The sequence below is a fragment of the Nesoenas mayeri genome, assembly GCF_963082525.1.
Source record: "Nesoenas mayeri genome assembly, chromosome: 2".
In the NCBI taxonomy this organism is placed as follows: domain Eukaryota; kingdom Metazoa; phylum Chordata; class Aves; order Columbiformes; family Columbidae; genus Nesoenas; species Nesoenas mayeri.
This window is the reverse complement of record NC_137543.1, coordinates 109,101,151-109,127,589: the sequence shown is the minus strand read 5'-3', so window position 1 is coordinate 109,127,589 and position 26,439 is coordinate 109,101,151. Positions and strand designations below refer to the sequence as shown.

The window sequence follows — 26,439 nt, the reverse complement described above, 5'->3', positions numbered from 1 at the left end:
CAGGAGATGATCAGCTATATCTGAAATTTGTCTTAGATACCATTATTAATGCTTCCAGTGATTACAGCTTGGTAGTTTGCTTCCTGCAGTGATAATATAAAATAAAAGAGTATGTCGTGAATTTGGTTCACATTTTGGAACTACAGTATTGAGTTTTTCTAATAAATGCTGATTTTTCTCTACTATTACATGTATGTACGTATGTATGTATGTATGTAATGATTTCCCTCAGTCCCCAGAGAGAGATTTTCTGTTAACCGATGCTCTAAAATGTCAGCAATCACTGTCGCCTAGGATAAATTAAGTGTTTCAGTAAGGAGAGTTTGCTGGTTTTGTTTGTTTGATCGCTTGTGGTTGTTTGATGTTTTTTGTTCGGTTGGTTGTTTTTGGTTTTGTTTTTTTACATTATATGTATCCATTGTAGCAGGTACTGGAGGTGAAAGGGCTGATTTGGCCAAGGTTTTCAGAATTTTAAGCACCAAAAGCTTAGTGGAATATGATGTTCCGTGCAGCTCATTCACTTTTTTTTTTGTGTATTGTTAACTTGGTGCTGCCTACACAAAAGGATGAAATCTTCCTGTCTCTTTTCAGTGGTAAATAAAGGGAAAGATTAAGTGCTAACACGTTATCCCTCTTATTATAAAAGTACCAACTGTTTTTCTGCTCAAATAGCTTGAATGAAAGGCATGAACAAAATAGCATGAATGAGAGGGACAATACTTTTCTTGTATATATTTTCAAGGATGTCTACTTCTGTTCCAGTTCTGAAAAAGGTTTGTGAGCCTGTAAGCTTATCTCTTTTTCAGTTTTGTCAGTTGATTTAGTAAAAAGTACTACATCTCTTTACAATTTGGATAACATGTTTAAAAGATAAATGCATTTCCAAGTGGTGGTGGGTGCTACTGCCATGTCAGCTGTATGTATCAATGCTTTCTGTAATGTTCATAATTTCTATGGAGAACTACAGTTTGTCTTGTAATACTTGGTTAGATATATGTTGCCCACCAGAAGACTCTTTTTCAGACTACTTTTACAGACAAACAGGGGAAGCAAACAATTCCCTGCAGGAGAGACCAAGTTGTCTTGGGAGAGCATTATGCTCTAAATACAGTGATTACACTGAAGTGATCAGAGAGGCAGAAGGAGAAAGAAGATTAAGAGTGGAAACAGTACTAAAGTGACCTCAGATCTATAGTTATCCTTGGGCTTAGGCAGCTGCTCTGAGAATTTAATTTTGAAACATATCTTGTAGTTAGAAATTCAGAAAGTAGTGAAGCTGCTAAGGGAATGAAAAGATCTTTTTTTTTCTTTTTTTTTTTCTTTTTTTTTGGTAAGGATGGTATTTATGTCAAATGGAAAATTTTACTAAAATGAAGATAAATTTAAATGATCAAGCCATGAAATCTCCTTTCTCCAAGTATTTCTTATAAATGTTAACAGAATGATTAAAATCAAATTATTTTAGAAACTTGATTGTTGGATTAGATTTCCATAAAATTCAGTTCAGTGGCAGTATTGTTATGATTAAAAAGATGCAGATAATCCATATTGTGCTTGAAAATATATGCCCTGATTATATGGGTGTGTTATGTCTTTTGAGGGGCATTTTTTTGCAGTGTTCTCATTTGATCGGGCAGAAGTTTTGTGTACAGGTGGCAATGGCATGATAATGAACTAAAGTTAGACACCATTTAACAAACTGAAGATGTTTTGGTTTTGAAGAATATCATATACTAAAACGTTCTTATAGTATGTGAATAATTGCTAACCCTTTTGGTACTGAAAGCTGAGGAATATCACAGTGCTTCGTAGTTATTTTGTATGTTCTCTGCCCTCCGTCTGGGCTGTCATTGTTTAAAATGTCTTCAATAGGTCAGGTTTCTGGATTTTTAGTGCTGTAATATCTAAGTTGCAAGTATTCCATGCAAAAGCTTTGATTTTATATTCAGAACATTTTTAGAATAAAAACAACTTCAGAGTGAATTACACTTGTAAATGACAGGGTTGGTCTGATCGAAGAATTATAATAAAACATACAGGCAAACATTCTTGCTTTATGTTCTGCATTTAAAAGATTTTTTTTTCCAAAATTCCAAAACATTCTCAGTTAGTAAAACCACAACAAAGCACAAAGTTGTATGGTCCATTCGTGGAATATGAGGTGAGTTTCTTTTTTGTGCCCACTTCTTCCTTCTGTTTTTGTTGAGCTGTGGATCTCCAGAGGCAGTGTTACAGAGAAACTCATAATTTTTTCGTGTAGAAGGAAAAAGCAGAAATTTGTCTATTTCCATGTTCTGTTCTTGTAAGTAGCTCATAAAATATTACTACAGTGTGGCATAAAAGCATATATTGGTATTTCTACAGAAGTACCTTCCTTCAGACAATTTGCACATTAGATGCTTTCTGAGTTGGACGTGGTACCATTTGAAACAGCCCTGGATGATAAAAACGGGTACTTAGTGCTATCCCTAGGGAAGAATAGTGTTTGGTTTTCAGACTGTTACTGCTTCAACTCTTAAACAAAATATGAGGTGAAATACATTACTTACGTTCAATACAGTTCCTAGAAGTTCAAAATTTTCTTTCTGTTCTATAATATACTTATTTACAAGTCAAACCCAGCTGCAGAAGATAACAAAGCTGTTACAGTTCAGAGCCATCGGCTGCGAGCAAGCAGTGAACAGCTTGCTGTGCTCTCAGTGACCTGCCAAGCATGTGGATCCAAATATCACTCACATCCTTGTGAGTGTTATGGAAATGACAGCAGAGCACAATATAGATAGTGCTTCTTAGAGCTGAAGATAAACCAGCCAAGATGGTTTTCAGTCTCACTTTAGTCCTGTGTAACGACTCTGGTTTTAAATTAATTGAAATGTTTTTCTAGTGTGGGCTATTAATAAAGCAGGAGATGCAAAGCTGAAATAATATTCCTCCGGTACCTTGGTTGATGCTATATCTTTCCTGTATTCATATACTTAATTTGAAGTACTTAAATAGACATCGCCATGCAAAGATGGTAGTGGTTCAGATAAGTCTTTTTTTTTTTTCTTTCTGACATGCAAATTTAAAACTAAATTTTGGGGGCTGTATAACCTATTCTGTATCTAAAGCTTGGATTTTACAACTCCTGATGCATACACCAGCATGTTTTGATTGCTCATAAGAATGAAATACAAACCAGAAGAGAGTTGTGGTTTGTTTCTGTACTACCTCTTTCTGAAAATGCAGTTCTGAACTATTAGATTCTGGGGCTTTTTTTAACTGAAGAGAGAAACCTTGAACTTTCAGCTCTTCAGTTTTTCCTATTCCCCAAGCACAGCAGGGATGAGACATAAAAGGTTACGTTGCAGAGTGCACAAACTTTCTATAAATAGATATTTGTGTAAATCAGCAAATTACTGAATTATTCACAACTTTTTTCTGGCATTCCCCAAAATTATGTATTTATTTATTTTCCTGTAGGGAATGAGGTACTTGTCTGTAAGAGCTTAAACCTTTAGCCTGATCTCCAGCTCCTTGAACTAGATGACCAAATACTGGCTTGTCCCTTAGTTGACCTTATGGTGTGATCCCTTTTCCTCTAACTTACTGTGCCTGTATATAACAGCAAAACTGTCGTTGTACAATTATAGAACCTTTTAAGCATGAACACACGACAAATGCATATATATCATGATGCGCTTAGCTAACAAAATGGACAGATTTTCAAATTTACTTGATATCCGTTTAATCTGAAATTTGGAACCACTGATTTTTGATTTTTTTTCCCTGACAGTGAAAAATTACTGCCTTTGGCAGTCGAACATGTATTATACATATGCAACATGCATTGGTTCAACTACTGCCATTTCCAGAGCCGTGAGACTTGGGTCAGACTCTAAGCCCTGTTAAATTCTGGTATTTGTTTCACAGCATATTAAGGAAGCCTTTTGATCTAGGGATCACATGTACTTTGGCCTTTGTGCCTCACTCATCAGAATCTTAGCAAAGGAAGGTTTGAGTGTGGCAGTTCTTCAAAGGGAGGAGGAATAGCAAGAACAATATGAACACAGCTGGTTCTGGAGTTCAGAAAGTCCATGAAGAACAAGTAAGACTGCTTCCCTTTGGCCAAACTTGAGGGCTACAAAAATGGTTTCGAAATTTGAGAAAACAAAGGTTCTTTAAAACATTTCGTATATTATTCTTTGATAATTCTGAAGGAAACAGCATCACCTGGTATCTGGCTTCATCACCTAATTTACCTAATTTATAACTTTCTCTCCAAGATAGGAATGTTTGTTAGTTAGTAAAGTAAAATTTTACTTGCAACAAAAAGAATAGGTGTTAAATATTGTGACAAAAGATCAGCAATATCATAGCCTTAATTTTGTGCCTGAGATTAAGGTCAGTATGGGAGCATGCCTGAAACAATGTTGGAAGGTTTTAGTAGGATTTCTATAGTGAATGTCAAGTATGATTTGATGGCATTCAAAGGCTTAGAGAAAGTTAGTTAAAAGATTATTTACATCTGTGCACATTCTGTCTGTTCCCAGTATGCTTCAGCCCAGCTGGAGTCCCTGCTCATGTAATTTTATTGATCAAGTTACTGGCATAGCACTAACGTGGTGCTAGTGATACATTAGACAGTATAGCACTAGATATGTTTAATGTTTCTGAAGCTACTAAGATAATCTTGAAGTACAAGAATCCATTGTGGAAATATTTATATCTGTTTAGTTTTGGCAGACTAGCAAGTTTGTTACCTCTTTTCTGGGCAAAGGGGAATAATTTTTAGTAACTTTTAATACCCCCTGCACCCCTCAAGTTAGCTAGACAGCTAGTTTTAAAGCCATAGTGAATAGCTGATTAAAAAAAATTAGAAGTGCAGATAAAAATATATTGGAAAGCATTAGGTAATGTAATTACAGGACTCATTAGACAGCTCTGCCTATAATTTAGCTGTAAAAATATAGCAGGTAATGAGCTGCTGGAGTAACAGAAGTACTGTGAGCAAGTACTTAAACATTTTCATTGTTGGGTGCCCAACATCTGAGAATGGAGGGTGAACTCGCTAATGAGAAGATGCAGCAAGTTCTAAATGTGCTAAGGAAATACCACTCTGGGACCATGACTGAGTATGTTCTGTGTTTGGTAGCTATTTGAAGTGTGAAACTCTTGTCTTGGCTGCTGGGGAGCAAATATTTTCCATTTCATGTCAATACAGTGATTACTGTTATGCCCCACTATTGTTGTCTTCTGCCCTTCTTTATCTTATTTATTTTATTTATTTTAGAGTGCACTATCAGCAAGTTTGCTGATGACACCAAGCTGAGGGGAGTGGCTGACACACCAGAAGGCTGTGCTGCCATCCAGTGAGACCTGGACAGGCTGGAGAGTTGGACAGGGAAAAATTTAATTAAATATAACAAGGGAAAGCATAGAGTCTTGCATCTGGGTAGGAACAACACCAGGTTCCAATATAAGTTGGGTAACAACCTATGAGAGAGCAGTGTAGGGGAAAGGGACCTGGGGGTCCTGGTGGACAGCAGGATGACCATGATCTAGCACTGTGCCCTTGTGGCCAGGAAGGCCAATGGCATCCTGGGGTGTATTAGAAGGAGGGTGGTTAGTAGATCGAGAGAGGTTCTCCTTCCCCTCTACTCTGCCCTGGTGAGACCACATCTGGAATATTGTGTCCAGTTCTGGGCCCCTCAGTTCAAGAAGGACAGGGAACTGCTGGAGAGAGTCCAGCACAGAGCAACAATGATGATTAAGGGAGTGGAGCATCTCCCTTATGAGGAAAGGCTGAGGGAGCTGGGGCTCTTTAGCTTGGAGAAGAGGAGACTGAGGGGTGACCTCATTAATGTTTCTAAATATATAAAGGGTGAGTGTGATGAGGATGGAGCCAGGCTCTTCTCGGTGACAACCAATGATAGGACAGGGGGCAATGGGTTCAAACTGGAACACAAAAGGTTCCACTTAGATATGAGAAGAAGCTTCTTCTCAGTGAGGGTGCCAGAGCACTGGAACAGGCTGCCCAGGGAGGTTGTGGAGTCTCCTTCTCTGGAGACATTCAAAACCCACCTGGACACATTCCTGTGTAGCCTCATCCAGGTGTTCCTGCTCTGGCAGAGGGATTGGACTGGATGATCTTTTGAGGTCCCTTCCAATCCCTGACATTCTGTGATTTGTAGGGCTGGCTCCTTCACTTTTGTGCTTGCCTTTATTTAAAGAGACCCTGGAATTGTATGTCTGCAGACTCAAGCAGTTCTGCATCAGTTTATATTCATAAACTTGTTTCTTTCTTTATCTCAGAATTGTTTTTCAGTAATTTTTTTTCCTGCGTAAAAACACACTAGAGAGAAAAGACATAAGAAGTCAGTACCAACATTCAGAAACTATTGTGTATGGCTGTCACTGAACATTATGCACTTAATATACTTTCTGAAAGGGTTTGGTGGACACAAATTCCAAGTCATGTAGTATTCCAGACACATGCAAATATTTTTCCTCTTTCAATTTGAATTTCTGTAATTCATCTGCTGGGGCACTGGTGACTGCAGCAGTCACCAAAGGAAAAATCAATCCCTAACTTATATTGTAATCACTTTGATTCTTAAAAATACTATTTAGTAACTTAAAATAAAACAAAATTGTTCTGCAGTAATGAGAAAGAAAAAGCTTATTGTGTTTTGGTTCAGTCAGCAGAGATCACAGTTCTGAAATCTGAGGCTATAAAAAAGTGGAACCATTAACTTTTGTGTGTAAGTAAAATCATGAGAGGAATATTTGTTTAAATCTGTTACAGCATCCTAACAGCATTAGATTGTATTACATTATATGTGTATATCCAGTTTGAATTCAAATTCCAGAATCTTCTCTTCATGTTTTTAGTCTGTAGGAATGTAAATCTCTTCCTCAATACTGACTTGATAAATGATTAATTGAACTTGCGGTCTTTTTACAAAATAGCAGTCTGCTAGTAGTTTGAAAAATTTTGTAAGGATTTTTTTTTAAATGTGGTTAGAATTCTAGTGTGTGAGAACACTAGAAGAGAAATAGTCAAAAGCATGCAATTTATATTGTTTATAACCGACATACTGATAGAAATTTTAGAATAATGAGTTTTTCACATGTAACAGAGCACAGAAGGCTCAGTGTTATCTGGAGGTTTCATCCATAGAAGTTTTAAAAATTTACAATATCAGTGCCTGAAACATTGTCTTTACCTTTGGCTAAACTAGGATTTTTTTTTTTTTTTTTTAAAGTGTGTTTCTTTATTTCTAAATAATCAAAACTGTATTTTGGCTGTTGTGAAATTATGTAATGCATATATTCGGGTCATGTTCTGCCTTTATCAGTATCTGTCGTCTCACAAACTGCTATATTGTTTGATGATGTTTTTAATAGTGTGGAAAAATTGAGTAAAATCGTGCAACATTCTTTACCTTATTACTTCATTTATTTTTATTTTCCTACTTTTTGCATTGAATGACAGCTGCTAGCCGGGATGATAGCAGAACCTGCTTTTCTCTCTGAGTATACTATCTTTGCTTTGGATCCTACCAAGCAACCTAAGCCACAGAGTGACGGTGTGGTGAGTCCTCCCACCCCTCCTAGCGATGCCTTTAGCAGGGGGAGGAGAGCACTGTACTAGAAGGCAAACCTAGTGTTGCTTGTGGCTTGTTCTCACCAAGACATCTATCTTAACTACCCTGCTGCTAACCCCGCACTAAATTTCCTGGAGGTAGTACCTGGTAGCTCCTGGCTGGTGTGCTGTATGATGTGAATTTACTGTAACATCAAAAAATTAACACGTTTTCTGTTATACAGGTAACCGTACTCTACACAACTTTTAAATAATTGCACAAGTTTGTATGTTTGTTGCTTAGAGTTCATGAATGGTGTTGAAAGTCTTCCTCTGCACTTTTATGTATGTCTGTATGTATTCAGAGAAAAATGAATGTGATAAACGTTGAGATTGTTTTTGTCTAAAACCTTTTGCTGTGTACATTGAAAGCCTCACAATGTCATTTACTACTAATGGTAGCAGGAAATAATTATCTCACATGGACACTGAAATTCAGCTACTTCTACTTGGTAACTTGGCAGCTATTATTGTGAGGATAAATAGCCTTTTTAATGATTAAATTTTATTTTAAATATATATTTATTTGCCCATTTCATAGTATGCAAGTGGAGAAGCTCAGTGAGAAGAGGATATGTGGGGAAAAAGAAGCAGGCACAGGGGGGGAAAGCAGACTTCTGCTTTCTAGCATATGCACACACAAAGCTGTATCTTCTGATTGTTGTCACAGGACTGGGATGGCATCTTTCACATGCTGCAGAGGCCTGGCATTCCTGAGTCCATAGTGATGCAAAACACAGTGTTTTTTAGAGTCCCAGGTCATCCTTGTACTTCATAATTACTTTGGTTTTCCAGTTTAGCAAGTGCTATTTTGCTGCTCATGCTTAGGCCGAAAATGACAAGTCACTGAAAGCTGTAACAGGATACAAATTTGGTCAGCAAATGGACATAATACAGCGCACCATGTTGTGTTGAACTTACTCTCTCAAGCTAAGCAAGATTGGCCCGAAACAGTGATTGAAAAGATGATCTGTTGAAAGTCCTCGTTTGTTTTCTCAAGACTGAACTTTTTGATGGGGAGTGAAGAGGACATTCAGACTCTGCTAAAATCGGTAGTTTTGAAATAGTCACTAGATTTATTTTTTTTTCCAGTTCTAGGTATGTTGACCATATTCCAGGTCCAGTGACCACTACTTAAAGTTTCACTGCAAATGTAATTAAGCTTTTCTACACTTAGAGCAGTAAACAGTTGTGGGCTGTTTACACTACAGAATATCCCTGATATACTCGCATTTCTAAAAACCTATTTCTATGAATGCCCAAATGTTGTCTTTATGTTATCTTTTAGTATAAACTTTAGTGGCAGAAATCACTCGCATATTTACATACAAGACTGCATACATAGGAAGGACTGATAATGTAAGGGTTACTGTTAATGTGTTACCAATGTGTATTAATAATACCTTACCTGTAAAACTGATTTTGTTCTCTGAACGTTTTGAAAGCTCTAGAGCTGTTTTCTCACAGCAAGAATTGCGGGGAAGAAAACAATTATATAAAAGTTTATAGGGAAGAGGAGGGCTGATTATATACAAATATATATTAAAAAACGCCATTATGTAGACTTGGGAAACCTAGGTAAACTAAAGATCTAAGAGAGTGGAAGTTTAATCAGCACACACAAATACATATTAATTCTGCTAAAACAGACTAGTATTTTAACTGTGTGCATGCACAACTGGTATGTGATCTTAAGAGAGTGAGCATTGTAATCACTGTAATGGCACTGATGAGGTTAATATAAACTCTTAACTAACTAAGCTGGATGGGGTTTGTTGCATGAAGAAACAGAGGTTTTTTTAAAGAAAAAGTAAAATGAGGGAAGAAAATGTGTACTAAGCTCTCCTTCCTCCATAATTTACTCACTTTTGGAAAAGCTGAGAAGGAAGGAGAACGGTAAAATGTTTTTAAATGAAGACACTTAAGTTTTAGGCATATGACTCTTTTTATACCTTTGAGACATAAATAAGATGGATTCATTTGCATTTCAGAAATAGGGAAATAAGGATGCACAAGTGTCACCAGAATGCCCTAATGTGCTGCAGTTAAAACTGGGCTCTGGTTTATACATCTTAATAACAAAAAGCAACCTTTAAATTAGAGATTGTAAGTATCACTCTCTTGGAAGAGAAATACAGTTTTGCATGTTCTGTGGAGGAAAATACTTCTGTTGGTCCTCTCTTGGTCTCCAGAAACCTTGACATAGCTCTGCTGGTTTTAAGACTTTCTAAGTGCCAGCCAGTGCTCTGTGATTCTAGTTTTGCTGAAACGTCTCTTCAGGCTTATGAAAGCCTCGGGCTTCTAAGCTCTTCAAAGCCTCTTGAATCCGTACTTATATATAGCAACTTCCATTCATGCTTACCTTTCACTGTGTGGGCACCAGAATATGACCCTTTGCCCTACAGCACTGTAACTTAGAATTGCAGCAGCTGGATACCTGTGGTGGTATCTAGCCAGTATATCCCTTTAATGATTTATGTCAAAAGAAAGTCTAATACCAAATATAAGTTATAAAGTTCTATTTTTTTTCACAGAGATCGAATACAAAGGTATCAGTACAATTAATAGGAAAAAAATTAGAAGTGGAGACATTACTTGTAGTTTTGAAATGCCATTTTCTAAGGATTTTCATAGATCCTTAAATGGTAGCTTTTTAAGGATCTTCACAGAAAAGAACAGCATCCACTTTTTTATATTCATAAACACCTTATTAGATTTAATAAATCTACGTAATCTTGTGTTTTAAAATAGATCTTAAATATTATTAAATTATGAATTAGATATATAAGCCCCCATAGTTTCCTTAAATTCTTTTCATGGGTATCTCAATATATGATTTTAGAAACAAGTTTTTATAATTAGTTTGTAATTCCTGGTAAAGTATTTGCCTTCCTCTGTTGTCAGTTAAGTACTAGCATGGTAGGTGCTCTGTAAATTATAAAGCAGAAGATAAATTCTTATTTTGATTACCCTTCTTATTAACTTTCAAGTTAGGAAACAAAAAAGAACAGGTAACGCAGCCAAGAATAAATGTAGGAGTGCTTTAGTTGAAAACCCAAGAAGAGCTCTTAATCCACTGGGAAAGAACACATCCACTGCAACAGGGCAATGCTCTGAAGCAGAATGCAAATTTTGTTCAAGCCAGGTGAAGCGCAATTTCCAAATCCAAACAGACTTCTTGTATGGCTGGTTATTGAATCCGGACGGGTGACTGCTCATTGTTCTGGCTTCCATAAATGTCTGGATTTCTCTTTCTTCTGTGGTATTTTTGTACTGCCTTCAATTTGCTCCATGTGAAACCTTTCTGAAGCCCTTTTACACTGAATCATTCCTCTTCTGCATTTATGTTTATGGATGCTTATCTGCATATCCACACAGAGTAGAAGCTGTGGATGTAATCACGTAGCATATACCTGGATGACTATGATTGATACTTTAGTTGTATAGATACCTTAGATTTTACAGCTTTCATATAACTAAGGGTACGTCTTAATTAAGAATTAAAAGTTACACTTATTTTAGCTGAATTCCTCATACTTTGTTCAATATGTCTCAGTGCTTTGGTTCTCTTGGAAAAAATTCATATCCCAGATGGTTTCTAGCATGTTTTGCTCCTTCAGTTTTAGCTGGTTTAAACACCACAAAGTCATCTGGATTTGTACAGGTTAGAAAACACATGAACACAGGACAGAGGGCAAGCAGGACAGACAGACTAGTAACAGAAATGTCCGAACTCTGTTACAAACAAACAAACAAACACACTAACACACTTCCCCCCCTCCACTTCCTATTGTTTTCTGTTGCGTTTGTTTTGGGTGAGTTTTTTTTTGTTTATTTTCTTTGTTTGGGAGTGCAGAGGAATGTACGTGTGAAGTTTTGCACAGGATGTTTTTTCAGAAAGCCTGATTTTTTTTCCCTGTGCTCGTTTGGTGTCTTAAACAGCCTGTTACTAGCACTTTTTTTTTCCCAGGTAGTTTACACCCCTCCAAAATGTCCTGAAACAGAGAAGAACAGTGTGATTCCACTGTTACTCATGTTGGCTGTAAACGACACTGGTCATCAATTAGATTTTTCCTGCTATCAATTTGTCCTCTTTGATGGTTTGTGTTTGTTTGGTTTTGTTTTTTAATTTGTGTATAAATGTTACATAAATAATCATTATGAATAATTTAATTGGAGGTGTCAGCATTTTGGCAGATGTCTCCTACTAATCCATGCACACATAGCTGCTTTGTAGTTCTGTATATTGCAGCAATCTGTTTTGAATTTAACAAACTAGCTTGTTTGCATGAAGACATCTTAATAAACATTGAAAAGAAAGTACTAAAAACACAGTGAAGGAAAAAGCAGGAACTGGAGAATTACAGTCCTTTTAGTCCTTCTAACGGTTGTTTTTCCTCCTGTAGAATGCAAGTACGCAGCCCCTTCCCAGATCCACAGAAAACAACAGCAGCGGATCAGCCTCCCCACAGGTACTGGAAGATATGGGGGTTTGTTCCCTCCTCCACTGGCCACGTTTTCTTTACCAGATGTTGGCCTGAGTGGCAGGTATAAATTTTCATGTTGGAGTAGGGATGACAAGTACTCACCTGTCAGGATTCACCAGGGTGTTTTGTTAAGTATCATCCCATTAGGTGGTAGTGTGCATTGTCACTGATGAGTGGAGCTTTTTTGTAGGGATGGGTGGGCAGTATCTGTTGGCGTGCTGCAGGGTACCTGCCTTGGGCTGCGTCTCATCACTCACAGATACATCCAACACAGGATGCAAAGTGTTAACCTCACTTGCAAAAGTAGAGGGCATCTTGCATGGCGAGAAAGCTAATTTCTGCCTGAAGGAGAAGAATTGATAGGCTTAAAAAATTGTCACTAGTGATAAAGTGGAAGTCATTCTTCAGAAAAAGTTTGGTTTTCTGGAGTGGGATTAGCAGTGGCTCCTAGCATGTGCGTCCAACATTTGATTGTGGGGGCACTGTCATGCAGTCATGCTTTCCAGTCACTTCTGTAGCACCAACAATACATGGTACCATAGCCCAAAACCTTTTGTTTTAGAGCAACATAAGTACCGTAGCTGCATAAATCAACAATTGCATTTTATGTAAGAATCATAAAGCCATTTAATATAAAATTTTAAAAAGTACTAAGATGGTGTGCTAGAACTATCATACAAGGACTTTTACAATAAATTTGTTCTTTTAACCACAGGAAAAAAAAATGTGTCTTTGAGATAAATACAGTCCATAATACTTCAAGAAGTGAGTCACTGTTTACTATTTATTTTAGTTACATATTCTTCACTTTTTAAGAGGGATACACAAAAGTATGTTCTTTTAGGGCTTTAAATCAGAGCTGTAGTTTATTGGATTTAGTTGCTGTTGGAAATTGCCCACATCTGGTAGTTGCATGCTTGATGGTTCTGCACAAGGAGATGAATCTTCTAAGGGAGTGGTAGCCACTTGGTGTCACGCATGTGTTAGGCAGCAGTTGTCCTTTGCCCAGGTCAGGTCTCTCTTTCCTGGGCTTTAATGCGTCTCTCTGCCTAAAAGAGGTGTAGAAGTAATTACTTGCTTTGGATTTTTGCAGCTGAGTGACACTCCATCTTTTGCCCAGAGGCTTCAACTCCGAGTTCCCTCCATGGAGTCTTTGTTTCGGAGCCCAGTAAAAGAGTCGCTGTTCCGCTCTTCTTCTAAGGAGTCCCTGGTACGAACTTCTTCAAGAGACTCCTTGAATCGACTGGATTTGGATGCAGCTGGTCCCACCTTTGATCCACCTTCCGACATAGAAAGTGAAACAGAAGAGCCTCCGGGGAACATGGACAGCCTCAGCAAAGAGCAGCTGCTGCAGCGACTGCGCAGAATGGAACGCAGTTTGGGCAACTACAGGGGCAAATACGCAGAGGTAGGCAATGTTGTTACTGACTTACCGAGGTGGAGAGGGGAAAAAGATGAGGCCAACAGATACTGCAGTAGTGGATAATCTTTCTGGTTTTGTGTTTGGAGCAAATGGCTCAACTTAGAGCTAACATGGAAGTCAAGACTAGTTATTTTTGGCCTTGTAGATGGGCCGAATGTTTTTCTGGTAATAAAATGTGGAAATCCCTTTCTTCTCTAGTTTGTAAATAATTTCGTGTTGTCAGCAATAGAGATTAAGTAGTAGTTACACAAAGTAGACCTGTGATTGTTTCTGCTGAAAGCCCTTAGCAAGGGCTGGAGTTCAATTCAGAGGTAGGCATGACTTGTATTTGCATAACAGCGAATTTACTTCTCTTCTGAAACTTGTTCTTGTAGTACACAGTCTATAATCCATGTACGTGCAATGAGCAAGCGTTTTGTTTTCAATTAATAATTTATACTCGCTGTAATTTCCAGATATTCCTTGGAAGGAATTCATTCAAAGACTATTTCTTTGTTATTTTAATGAAAACCAATGATTTATTTAGTTTTCCCACTGAATTTTCCAAATTGGGAAAAGTAAAGCTTTGCAAGTGGTGGTGTTTAGTTTTGGTTTGTTTGTTTGTTTTAAAAGTATGGCCATTTAAAACTGGCATTTGCACTGTTTTTTGCAGTTCTTTAAATGTTTGCTACCCTCAAATACAAAACTTCCTGTGCAGGCTTTTGGCTATTACTGTCAAAATCTCTGGAATCTAAAATAACTATATGACAATTACAGTATTCAGCATAACCCTGCAAAAACAGTTGTCTTCTTTTAATTAGGATTTGTTGTCTCCCATTATTTTTTCATTTGCATCCAGCTAGTATAATAAGATATATTTTTCTAAAAGTTTATGTAAACAGTATTGCCAAAAAATTATTCAGTTTGTAGTGGTTCTTTGTGGTTGGTTGGTTGGTTTAGTGTAGTCTTTCTAGTAAGTCTTAATTTTATCTGTCAAAAAGGTCTGGGTTTTTTTTTTTTCTGTTTTGTGAGCTTCTTTAGTTCAGTTGGAAAAAATAGTTTTGCTGGAGCTTGGCAGAAAGTAGTTTCAATCTAAAATGAGAATTTAGGATGTAAAATTTTTTTCTCTTTTAAAGTAGGATACAGAGTTAGCATCTCAAAAAGTGTTGTAAGGGAAACGATCCGTAGTCATCTTATTTTTTCTTTAAGTGAAAAATAAGTATGACTCTGAAATGAAAAGTAATTTTGTATTCTGAAAAAAAGTCCTAATTTAAATAATAGTTTAAAGCTATCTTTTGACTTAGAGATTTCTGGTTTTGTTGTTTTGGATTTGTTTTCCTTTAATTTTTCAGCAGTTTGAAAATGGAATATTATAGTTCCAAGTGACGTTATGCTACTTCAGCTTTGGACAGCTTAGGCAATTGTGGTCAAGTTTTTAATTAAGCTAAATTCTGCAGTTACTCATTAAGTCCTTTTGTCAGATTACAAAGAGAAATACTGTCCACTCACTTCTAGTCTTTCTTTGTCTGCTGGGTATATGCAAAGCACATGGAATGAGAACATTCAGTATTAGATGGCCATTTTTTCACTACACTTGTAAGCGTATTTTTTTACTGCCTACTCATTGTAAATTAATTTTAGTTAAGCTCTCTGGGATGTGTACTCTTATACGTGTGTCTCTGTAGGGTATCTGTCTGGGCTGTAACTTTCTGATGCAGTGTTTTTCTTCCCTGCCTTTGTTGAAGCATGACTGTTCTTAGAAGTCTTTTTAGCAAAGGGAAAACTGTGCATGAATGCTGAGTAACCTCATTGTTTTCTCATGTAGGCTCTATTTTTTTTAACACATTGGAGATATTTTATAAATTGAAAAAAAAGAAGCACGGAGAATATTTAGCTATGTTTCTGTCAAAAGAGCTTGCTCAAAGGTTTGAAAATTGAGATAGTGATACAACTAGGCAAATTATTCTGATAGCTGTAAGCAGACGCATTATCATCATTATACCAAATTTCTGTATTTTAGCTAGTGTCTGCATATCAAGTTATCCAGAGGGAGAAGAAGAAGCTACAGGTAAGCATTACTTTTCGTCCTCTCTTACCTTAATAGTTTTCCAAACCTTTAAATGCATAGTGCAAGTACAAATTTGATATCAGTGCATTGTGTGTGTGTGTTTACACAACATGTTGTGTATATATGCGTGTGTGTGTATAACAAAATACTCTTTCTTAGTTGGAATTTTGAAGGAGCCAAGCTAATACTGATTTGTCAAAATAACTGTGAAGTTGTTGTACTCCAGCTTTTGAATTGTATCAGCTGAATTCAGATGATAGATTGGCAACCCGCAGGTGGCAGTTTATTATTAATACACATTGAGTTTGACTTGAAAGAGAAATACCAGTCTTTAATTCTTCTGCTGAAATACAATTCTATGAATTTATTTATACTCCAAAGTTACATTCAACACACCTGGTGTTTATTCTTTTTTTTTCTTTTTTTTTTTTTTAAGGGTATTCTGAGTCAAAGTCAGGATAAAGCACTTCGCAGAATTGGAGAACTGAGAGAGGTACTTTCCTTTATTGATTGAATATTTACTTTATACCACACATACACAGAAACTTTCTTTGCCTAGCTTTTGATTCGTTTGTTCACTTTATAGTATATTTTCTATCATACAGCAATAGGCAAATATAGGTAATAGGCACTTTTTAAGAAAGATTTTAATGACTATCAATACAAAAAGAGGATAAAATTTTAAAAATACTCATCTTGATATCAGTTACAATATTTGCAATTTTTTTATGGATTTGCAGTATAGTTTGATTTCAGTCATAAGATCAGGTAGGTCTTGTTATGATTATTATCTCCTTAGGTTATAGTGAAATTAAAAGGAGAAGCTCTAATGTATTTGGTGTTGATAATACGCACATTTGGATTAATGAAAAGACATATGCAAATTACTGGGCAGAGCAAAGTAAAAGGGCAAGTTCACAAAAGCCATAGTGTCAACAAACCCTGGTGAATCTCTTTAGTGCCCCAAGAGCCAGTGCAGCATCAGGTTTGGAGATGGGTGTGCAAGGACCTCTCTGCCCATGTTCTTCTTACGTGGCCTGGGAGCTGGGTACCAGCTTGCTCAAAGCCACGGGCTTCCTTTGTGGCTGTACTCCTGTATTTGATGTACGCCATGCCGAGCAGCAGCACTGCCCTGGAGCTTGCCAGAGCCATCAAACCATGGCGATGTCCCACCTTGCCCAAAGGCAGACTAGCTCCCCACAGTCAGGCCTCTCACGCCCAGACAAGGGCCAAGGCCGGTCCCTTGGGGACAAGGGGCAGCAGCTCTGAGCATCTGAATGTGCAAGTACCCAGGGTTCCTGCTCACCTGCACGGTGAAGGCCACTGGCCAACTGGGGGATGCTCTGCTTCACCGATGTGGGATGTAATCCAGGTGAGCAGGCTGAGTGTGCCACGGGGGCAGCATTTTGGCTTGAATCTGTGCTCATCTGAGCTGGAGCCTGTGCGTGGGCTGTCGCTCTGTCCTCAGCGAAACTCCAGGCCATAGGAGGGGAAAACCTGCAGCATTAGTTACAGTAGTGGCTTGCCAGTATTTTTTTTCCAGTTCATTGCAAGGTCAAATGAAAGCTCATTTTGTGTTAAGTCTATATCTGCATGTTCCAGTAGGCTTAGTTTTCCAGCTTATTGGTACTTGGTGCAGTTTGGAAGGCATACACATACCAGAGTTAAAGCTTTTGATGATGAAGAAGGGTTGGACATGTGCATACTAATTTTTAACTTCTTCTCTCATAGTTTTTCTGATTCATATATATATATTTGTGATATATTTATAGATTTGTATATATATTTGATGTAAAATTTAAGTTAGTTTTTACAAATCTTGTAGGTTTAAAGATTCCTTCAAATCTAACACTAAAATTCTTTTATACTAATTAAAAAACTTTTAAAAGTAGTTTTTTGGTCTTTTGGAAGCCCAAGTGTTATAGCATGAGGTGAATCAGGCTTAAAAGAAAAAATACAAAGAAAATGGTACATTTCCATTGTGAAAGCTTAAATGGCACAAAACAGATCATTCATTGATGTAATATAATCAGAAATGAATGTCTAAAATATTTTTTTCCTCATCGTAGAGTCCCTTTTCCCCATAAATATATTGAATCAGACAAGTTTATTCTACGAGGACCATGTAAGAATAAACTAAGTCTCCTTTGAGGCCAAGCTGACAGTGCGAAATAGTCCCTGGAAACCAATGTGTCTTTTGCATACCTTAGTTTTTTCCTGCTAAGAGCAATTCCTCAACAGCAGTCTTCAAGGAGTCTTCAGTGTTCTTCTTAGACAAGGATCAGAATGGACTTAGGGATCCAAAGGGGACTATTTCTATGTTGTTTTCAGTAAATCTCTTTGGCACTTATTCTTGCACTGTGCTGCTTTGCTTTGCTCGAAAGAGTTGCTTCTAAAGTTTGGGAGCACAAGGCAGAAGCTTGATGAGCAGCTGTTGAGAACGTGAGGCAATGCAGAGTCAAAGTGGATACAGCAACTTGGGAAGTTTGAGGAATGGTTTTCCCAGTGGCACCTTCCAGCGTTGTCCTGCCTGTGCACGACTGGTTGGGCTCTGCTCATGCTGCTGCAGTTCCCAAAGCTGGTGTCAGGCCCAGCTCTGGCAGCTGGGATTCACCGAGGAGGGGAGGCATGGGTTGCAAAACAGCGTGCAAGCAAGATTCAGAGTTGGAGGAAAGCAATGCAAGAAGCATCCAGTGCCTTGTGTTTTGTCTCATTTGCTTCTTCACCCCTCTTTCTGTTGTCCTCTCTCTTTGCCTGGCCAACAGAACCCATATTTATGGGTGGTGCTTGCTTGTATATGAGCAATCTTTGCAGAATAATGGTCACAGAGGCATTGTTTGCCTGGGGTGAATTCATGAGAAGATCTATATTGATGAAGTATATACATTTTTAAAAATTAAAATACCAGTTTGGGAAATTATTTATAGTGCATGCATGAAATGTGTATGGTTCTGATTCTGTCAGTAAGCGCTTAAATGTGAGTAACTTTAATGCTACCTTGATTTTCTATTAGAACAATAATCATTTAGAGAAATTAAAGTATTTAAACTTTAAAAACATTGGAAGTAAATAAAAGAAACCTCCCTAAGGCAGTATTTTATAAGATTATGTAGATTCTACTAATGCAACATCTGCAAGTTTCTAAAGAGGTTCAGCCAAATAAACACAAATAAATAGGAACTAAAGCCACGTAGTTAACTTGTTTGGCATTCTCTGTCTTTCTCATTTGAGGCATAGTTGAGGAATAAAAAAGCCAACTTTCTGCTCTTACAAATGCCATTTGTCATAGTGGAATGCTAGCCTATTGAATGAGCGTAAGAGAAATTTAAATTTCTGCTATTTGTGTTGACTTAATGTGGTGGCTAAATGAAGAAACTGGTTTACTAAAGTGCAGCCTTCAACTTCCAGGAGAAATGAGTTCATGGAAACCAGTTTTCAGGAGGAGGCTTGAAGTGATCCATACACAAAGTTATTCTCAAGAAGAAAGAATCCTTCATACTTTTGCATAAAATCTAGACTTTTGCTGTTTCAATGCTGGTATTATAATGGGGTGTTCTTGCTTTGTTGTGTGGAATGTTGGACAGTAAAAGAAATATCCCTTGTATGGTGTTATTCTGGGGTCACAACTGTGCAGAGGTATCTTTAATATTATTTCATTGTATTTTGACAAGCCTTTTAAATTCACATTCCAGTTTTCATTTGGGATGCATTTGTTTATGGTTTTCAGGAGCTCCAGATGGATCAACAAGCTAAGAAACATCTCCAAGAGGAATTCGATGCCTCCTTAGAAGAGAAGGATCAACTTATTAGTGTCCTGCAAACTCAGGTAAGATACCTTACCCAAAGATGTCCTTTAAAACTGCTCTTCCTACTTGGTTTTTGTGTGTTTTTAAATTATTTTTAAATTACGTATTTCCTATAATTCATGTCCATGTTTTATTATAATTGCTGTGATGTTGTAAAGCTTCTTGAGAATTTAGGATTATCTAGAAATTAAGTGTGTCTTTGTAGTAGAGGATAACTTGGCAAAATAACACTCACGTTAAATAGGATTGTTTGATTTGTGCTTTAATACCTTTGTAACGTCTTTGTTATAAAGAACATAACATTAGCAGCTGTTTGCACTAAAATGGCTTTGGCTAAATTTATGTGTATTGGTTAATTGGTCTTTGTTTCTCCACTCGTAAAGATACTATTTTTGTTACCTGGAAACATAATTCTGATTTTTAAAAAAGCTAAAAAAATTCAGACAGATTTTTCCTTTTTTTTTTATCCTTGCTGGTATCAGTTTTACTTAACTCTCTCTAGTTTTGAAGATGAAAACATGATCTACTTAGATTTTTCTTAACAAAAATAACGTTTTGTTTAGGTATCGCTGCTGAAACAGAGGTTACAGAACGGTCAGATAGGCACTGAATTGCCTGATCCAAATATCCCATCTGAACCACAAGTTCAAAGTCCAGCAAAAGAAATCGGTACAGAAAATACTGTGGAACCAGGAAGCAATGGTAGGTATTGTGGGTTTTTCAAGAGACCTTGAATTTTGGGGAGTAAGCCTGTTGTTATTTATGGTGGGCTGAACATGTTATAGCAAGGGTGTATTTTCTAGAAGGAGACAATTGTGTCTTAGCTTTGTCAATAATGATGATATTATTGCAACTTTTGCTTTTGTCGGTAGGAGTTGTTACTCTGTCTGGCCTAATATGATTAAGAGATTCTATCCCTCATAAATAAGCCAGGACCTATGCCAGGACTTTAGAGAGGAGACCAGCTGGCAATCTGTCTGTCTCTCTTTTATTCCCCTCAGGAAAAAGTAAGAAAAAAAAAAAAAAGCAAAGATCGATTTTGATATTCATCCTGTTGAATAATCTGAGTGTTCCTCACATCAGGAGGTTATCTGAGTTATGGGACTCCCAGTATTATGTGTGTTTAATTACTGAGCAAGGAACATTATAATCCTGATAACAGAATGAAGGTGTCATTTGTTGATATCCTTGATAAAGACAGGGTTTAGGTGGAAGTGAAATAATCTTGAAATTATCTTTGTTCAGGATCTGCCATGATTTTTGTATGATAGAATGAAGGGTTAGATCAGAGATTTTCTCATCCAGCATCATATCTTTTGTAGTGCTTAGGAAATAATGTGAGTATCCAGTCTCTAAGAATCAGCATTCAATATGTTTCCTGTGCTGGAATCTGCTTCTGGGCTATAGTGTATAAGACTTATGGTCATGAAGTGAACCTCTGAATTTGTCTGATCCTATTTTCATGCCAAATACTCTTTGAGGGTCCAGAGCATCAGAGCAGAACACACAGTAAAATATAACCCAGTGTGCTAGTTATACAGAGAGGCGCACATCTTGGAAAGATGCTAGACATGGCCTTTATGCTGCTGAATGTAGTATTGCCGACCTGAAGATTTAAGAATTAACATCACACCCCACTCTGGAAAAGCAGGAATCTGTGTGCCTGACGCTTGAGAGATGTGATTTGCTTTGCTTCATGTTTTTTCCTGCTTGTGATTGTTCTGTTAGTACCAACAGGCAGGTTTATAAATGGTGATGACTTATTGATTGCATAGAAAACCTTGTTGATTAATAGTTTGTTTTAGAAGCTTGTATAGTAACTGGGGGTCTTTTAATTAATTTGGGGTGAAAGACTGTATATTTTGTGTATGTGTAGCATGTTTCTAGCGGTTATAGTAGTCACTAGGAAGTTTTGCAGACTTTGCACAACTTTTTTTAGAGACCTGGGAGTCGCCCACAATGTGAATGATGAACGCAGATCTTCATTTTGGGAACAGTGTGCATGTGATAATGTTGGCATGTGTTCTTGTAGAGGGTAATGAAGATTCTGTTAAAACACTGGAAACTCTTAATCAGAGGGTGAAGCGCCAAGAGAACTTGCTGCAACGGTGTAAAGAGATGATTCGATCACATAAAGAGCGCTGCGCCCAATTAACCAATGAGAAAGAGGCACTTCAAGAACAGTTAGATGAGAGGCTTCAAGAACTGGAGAAAATGAAGGTATGGAAAATGCTTTTAACTTTAAAGGTAGCTACTAGAACACAGTAAGAATGCCAGTATTTCTAAAATCTATGAATAGAGCAGACCATTAAATAAATTGTCCCTTTGCTTCTTTGGAGTTAAAGGTGCAAACTGCACCTGAAATGAAGACATTGAGCAATTACTCAGCTGTAAAGAAGGGTATGAAACTTTACTATATGAATAACCATCAAAATGGTATCTGGAATAAAGTAGCTGTGGGATGCTGGAGTGGGGAGAAGACTGTCCTAGCACAGACACACTGGTGATAAAGTAAGAAAAGTGGAGCTGGAGCTAAACCTTTAAGACATAGAGGAAGAAGCATCAGTTATATAAGTCAACAGAAAACACAGAAATGCAGGACAGTGGAGAGCACAATATAGTGAAGATAATATAAGTGCATTGCCAAAGCTAAATTAATATTTTGCGTAATTTTCCTTTTAAGGCCATTAATGCTGAGTGTGGAGTAGAAGTAAGGTGGCTGATAATAATGAAAACATGAAAATGTGATAAGTATAGCAGTACTCAGCTTCAGTTCTGGAGATCAGGTTCTCTTCTCTGTCTTGGTCTCCAAGCACAAGCCCAGTTTGAAAGAGCTCTGAAAGACTTGAGTATTTTAAGGACCTTTTCCAGAACAAGGCCAGTAATTAGCAGTTATCTTGCATTGCTGAGATCCTCTTGTAAGCCAAGATGCAGGTGATAGAGCAGGTACTTTAGGCATGTTTCTCGCCCATTTTACTGTAGCAGCTCTGATCCCTGAGAGAACTGTGGAGGCTGTAACAAAGCCTTCAGACATCTGAATTATTATGGAAGCCATGAGGCAGCCCTAGCACTGGGAGATTTAAAAGTAATTTAGAGCTGCCTACTTTAATATCCCTGGATTCTGTTTGTGCTCTTCCTCCAAGGCATAGTGCAGGGTAAGAGCCAAACCTAAGCTGTTTGTCAGAAGAAGGTATTTTCTTAGAGGTGGCAGTGCTTTAAACTTGTGGTTGCGGTCTTGTTTTAGGACCTTCACATGGCTGAGAAGACAAAACTGATTACGCAGCTGCGTGATGCAAAGAATTCAATTGAGCAGCTAGAACAAGACAAGGTAAAAAAAAAATGCTTTAAACTATTAATAATTTTTGAAGAAGATTGTTTAAAACTCAAAATATCTGGCTTCTTGGTAGTAGAAGCCATTCTCAGTTGTCTGATGTGATTGGGTTCATGTTTTAATGAGCAAATAATTTAAGCTACCTGAGAATTTTATTGTATAGATACTTTAGGGTATTTACCTGTTAGATTGTACTTAATACTGCAGGATGATCTTTTTTATAGGATGAAACAATTACGCTGAATACACTACTCAATGCCAGCTTAAAAAAGTCCCCCCTAGCCACTAATGAAGCTGAGACACAATGTAAATTAATCAAAAAATGATCAATGAAGAAAAAGTAACTGTAATTTCTTAGGAATATGAAGAGTTTCTCACTGTTTTTTGTTTCTTAAAGGGTTTTATTTGTTGTTTTTTCTTTTCCTTTTCAGTCTCAATAGGAGTATCTTCTGGTGGTGTAATAAGTAACATGATTAAAGCTCATTATATTTGCTTGTTCTCTAAGGTGAAGCACTCACACTACAATGCTTTTAGTTTGAGTTTGTTTACAGAATGCAAAGAAAAGTATCTTTACCAGAAGGAGGAAGTTTTCTGCTGGTTCTTAGTTGCTGGAGGTGTTCTTTTCACCTCTACCTAAATTTTGGCTACTCTTCAAAAAAATTCCTGTTCTTCTTTTTGTTAGCATTTTCTGACATAGAAAAATACCATGATCTCTGGTTTTGTAGTAACAGCCTAAAGTTTATTCCTGACAAGGATTGTGTCCTGGCTTGAAATTGTTTCAGCTATGGTTTATTTGCTAGCTTTTTATCACAAATACCTTTTTCCATAGGGCATGGTGATTGCAGAGACAAAGCGACAAATGCATGAAACATTGGAAATGAAGGAGGAGGAGATAGCCCAACTGCGTGCTCGGATCAAACAAATAACTACAAAAGGCGAGGAATTAAAAGAACAGAAAGAAAAATCTGAAAGAGCTGGTAAGAAATTCTAGAGATTATTAGCTTTCACATTAAAACACGAGAAAGCTTCAGCATGGTCTTTTTGCACTCTTTCATCTCTTGTTGTTTGGAATGGATATTAAGAGATGCTAGTTTTCCTAATATTCTACATATCACCCTTTCTAGCATTATTACTAACTTCACTTCTCTTCAGCAGAGTTTAGGTATGTTTTTGACTGGGTTGTCTCTTTACCAATTTAACTGGAATTAGGAAGGAAACTGCTGAAGGGGAGCTGTACTTTCCTGTTTGTAGGAGAAAAGATTGATAGAGTTTTGTGCTGGTAAAACTTTAGGAGGGAAACTTGCAACTGTCTATAAATTATTGTAATGTCACCGGTATTTTACATAGAAAACATAGTAGTGAGTGAGCACGAGTTTGGGAAGAAGTAGAAACAAGGGGATGTGATGTGACCATAATAAGCATTTTCTTTCAAGAATTGTAGTGGAAGCTTTTCTGATTTATTTTTAGTGAAACATCAGTGATGATTCCTTTCGCTTCAGGCTTGGAACCTAGTGGCTATGTAACTAATGTTGTAGTTTGCTTTTGATGGAAATTAGGTAACATTAATTATGTGTGCTTGCAGTTCTCCTTTTGCTTAAAACTAAATTAGAAGGTCGATCTGCCCCATCTTTATTTTTAAACAATGAAATTGTTTTTTGCTGTATCTATGAAAATTGTTTTAGAAGAATTTAGTTTGCTCTCATGGACACCTAAAAGAGTTCACTCTTTTGGCAGAAGCTCAGATGTGGTTAATTTGCACAAAACATAAAGTATATTTTCTTTCTCTAAAAAGCAAGGACTAATTAAAACAATTCAGTTCATAGTGGTGTATTTTAAATCTGCATAGATTTAGATCAGAATTTTCAATTTTAAAGATTAGTTTGGGTAGATTGTTCTGCTGAAATAGAGAAAAGCATCTTGAACATCCATCTTAGGAAACTAGCAAACATTTTGATTAGGTGCCCTCCTCTCCTACCCTTTCAGGTTCCATGTGGTCTTTTAGCTCTGGAAGTTTGTGTTTCAGAAGTCAGTCCTGCTAGAATTGAACTTTATTTATTTCTTGGAGACTAGGAAGCTTTTCTTCACGATTAAAAAAAAGAAAGCTGAAGAATATCTTAATACTTCTGTAGTTACAGAATTATTGTCATAGTTGTTTGAAACAGTGTTTTTTTAAGCAGCAGAAACCTTTTAATTATTAACTAATATCTGCATGCTCTGGTTAATACAGTAATTTCCTTGGGTTTGCATAGACAGAAGCTGAAAATGGGTTAGAGATGATGCTCTGGATACCTGGAAAACTTAACTATTGTAGTGAGAAGTAATTTCACTTATGAACAATGTATCGAGTACACTGCACTTTTCTAGGGGGAGGTTTGTCTGAGAGAGAGATTAAATATGCTCTCTTAAATAAATTTTTTAAGTACTTTTACTAACCTTTATGATGTATAAGCATCTACTTTGCCTTTGAGTGCATTTATTTTTGTACTGTGTTAATCATGCATATATAAATGTTGGAACCCTTGGAAAATTAGTTAATACTACTTCTAACATAGGCAGATTTGTAAGGTGACCTTTCTTAGATTTTCCTATTACTTCCTTGGCTTTATGCATTTCAAAAATATTGTAATGTACAGCAGAAGTGTATTTCAATACAGTTTAATTAAATTGTTCCGGCATTTGAGAAAACCACCATCAGTATTGGAGGAGCCTGAAATCACTTGTAGGTCGCAACCTTTGAGTTGTACCAGTTTTAAGAATTTGGCAGTTTCATGTATTTGAGGTGAACAGGTTAAAAGTTCTGTTCCTTGGGTAGTAAATGTGAGATTACTTTAAATTCTAGACTTCTCTTTTTCTATATGATGATTTAGTGAAGAATTGACTTCATGGAATATTGTATTTGTAGAAATGTTAATTTTGTTCACGTTCTGGCAAAATAAGGAGAATTATAATACACTTTTACTTGGAATTTATGTTCATAGTGCATATTGTAAGCTAAAAAGTAGTATATTTTTCCATTCATGTTTTTAACGTACCTAGAGTTACATGTCTGGCTTTTTTCTTTATAATTTAGTGATTTTAGTGAAGTGCTTCAGTGTTTAGTTTAAAGTTAATGCATTTTTTTGTACTGAAACAGCGAAAAGATACGTATGCTTATTTTGTGCGTGTTGTGTAAACTGTAACTTGGTCTCCCCAGTTGAAGTTCATTTTTTTTTTGTAGCTAGAGGTACCTTATGTTGAAATCTCACAGAGCATTTTGTTTTTGTGCATCCACACATGCCAATAAGTGAATCATGGTGCCTTTCCCAAGCCTTGTATGAACAGGACTGGGGTAAGGGCTCTTCTTTCTTACATCACACATTGGGTGCTTGAACTGGGCTCTAAAAAGTAAATTCTGTGCTTCTCAGGCACTTTTACTTGAAGTAACTGCAACTGATTTTTTTCAAAGTTTTGCAATATACATAGGTTATTTACATTATACTTCAACAAAGCTATTTATAGTATTTGTACTTGTAAATTTACTGGTAAACTGAAGTTTGTTCCTCCTGAGACTACTTGGCGTAAGTCCTTTCTGACTTATCAGGATGCCGATTATTGACTTATTTACATTCTGTACAGTAAAAAATAATTATCAAAGTCTGTAGAAAGCAAATTAATTTTGCTTTACTTTGCCATTTCTTTTGGAAGCTTAGTTAATGTATGCTCTGCACCTTTCTAGAGA

At 36.8% G+C, this 26,439-nt stretch overlaps 1 protein-coding gene across 3 annotated transcripts in view; it reads left to right on the top strand.

Moving 5' to 3' along the window:
- GOLGA4 (golgin A4) overlaps positions 1–26,439 on the top strand; it is a 71,573-nt gene that overhangs the window by 14,005 nt on the left and 31,129 nt on the right. For all 3 annotated transcript variants that reach the window (XR_013921909.1, XM_080340653.1, XM_080340652.1), the window contains exons 3-12: positions 7,478–7,576; positions 12,034–12,099; positions 13,208–13,522; positions 15,537–15,584; positions 16,021–16,077; positions 19,312–19,410; positions 19,954–20,092; positions 21,423–21,610; positions 22,635–22,718; positions 23,551–23,698. Coding sequence is in view for 2 of the 3 variants with exons in the window: in XM_080340653.1 (XP_080196779.1) it covers positions 7,478–7,576; positions 12,034–12,099; positions 13,208–13,522; positions 15,537–15,584; positions 16,021–16,077; positions 19,312–19,410; positions 19,954–20,092; positions 21,423–21,610; positions 22,635–22,718; positions 23,551–23,698 (1,243 nt within the window). In the remaining variant the exon portion in view is untranslated. The remainder of the gene's footprint in view (positions 1–7,477; positions 7,577–12,033; positions 12,100–13,207; positions 13,523–15,536; positions 15,585–16,020; positions 16,078–19,311; positions 19,411–19,953; positions 20,093–21,422; positions 21,611–22,634; positions 22,719–23,550; positions 23,699–26,439) is intronic.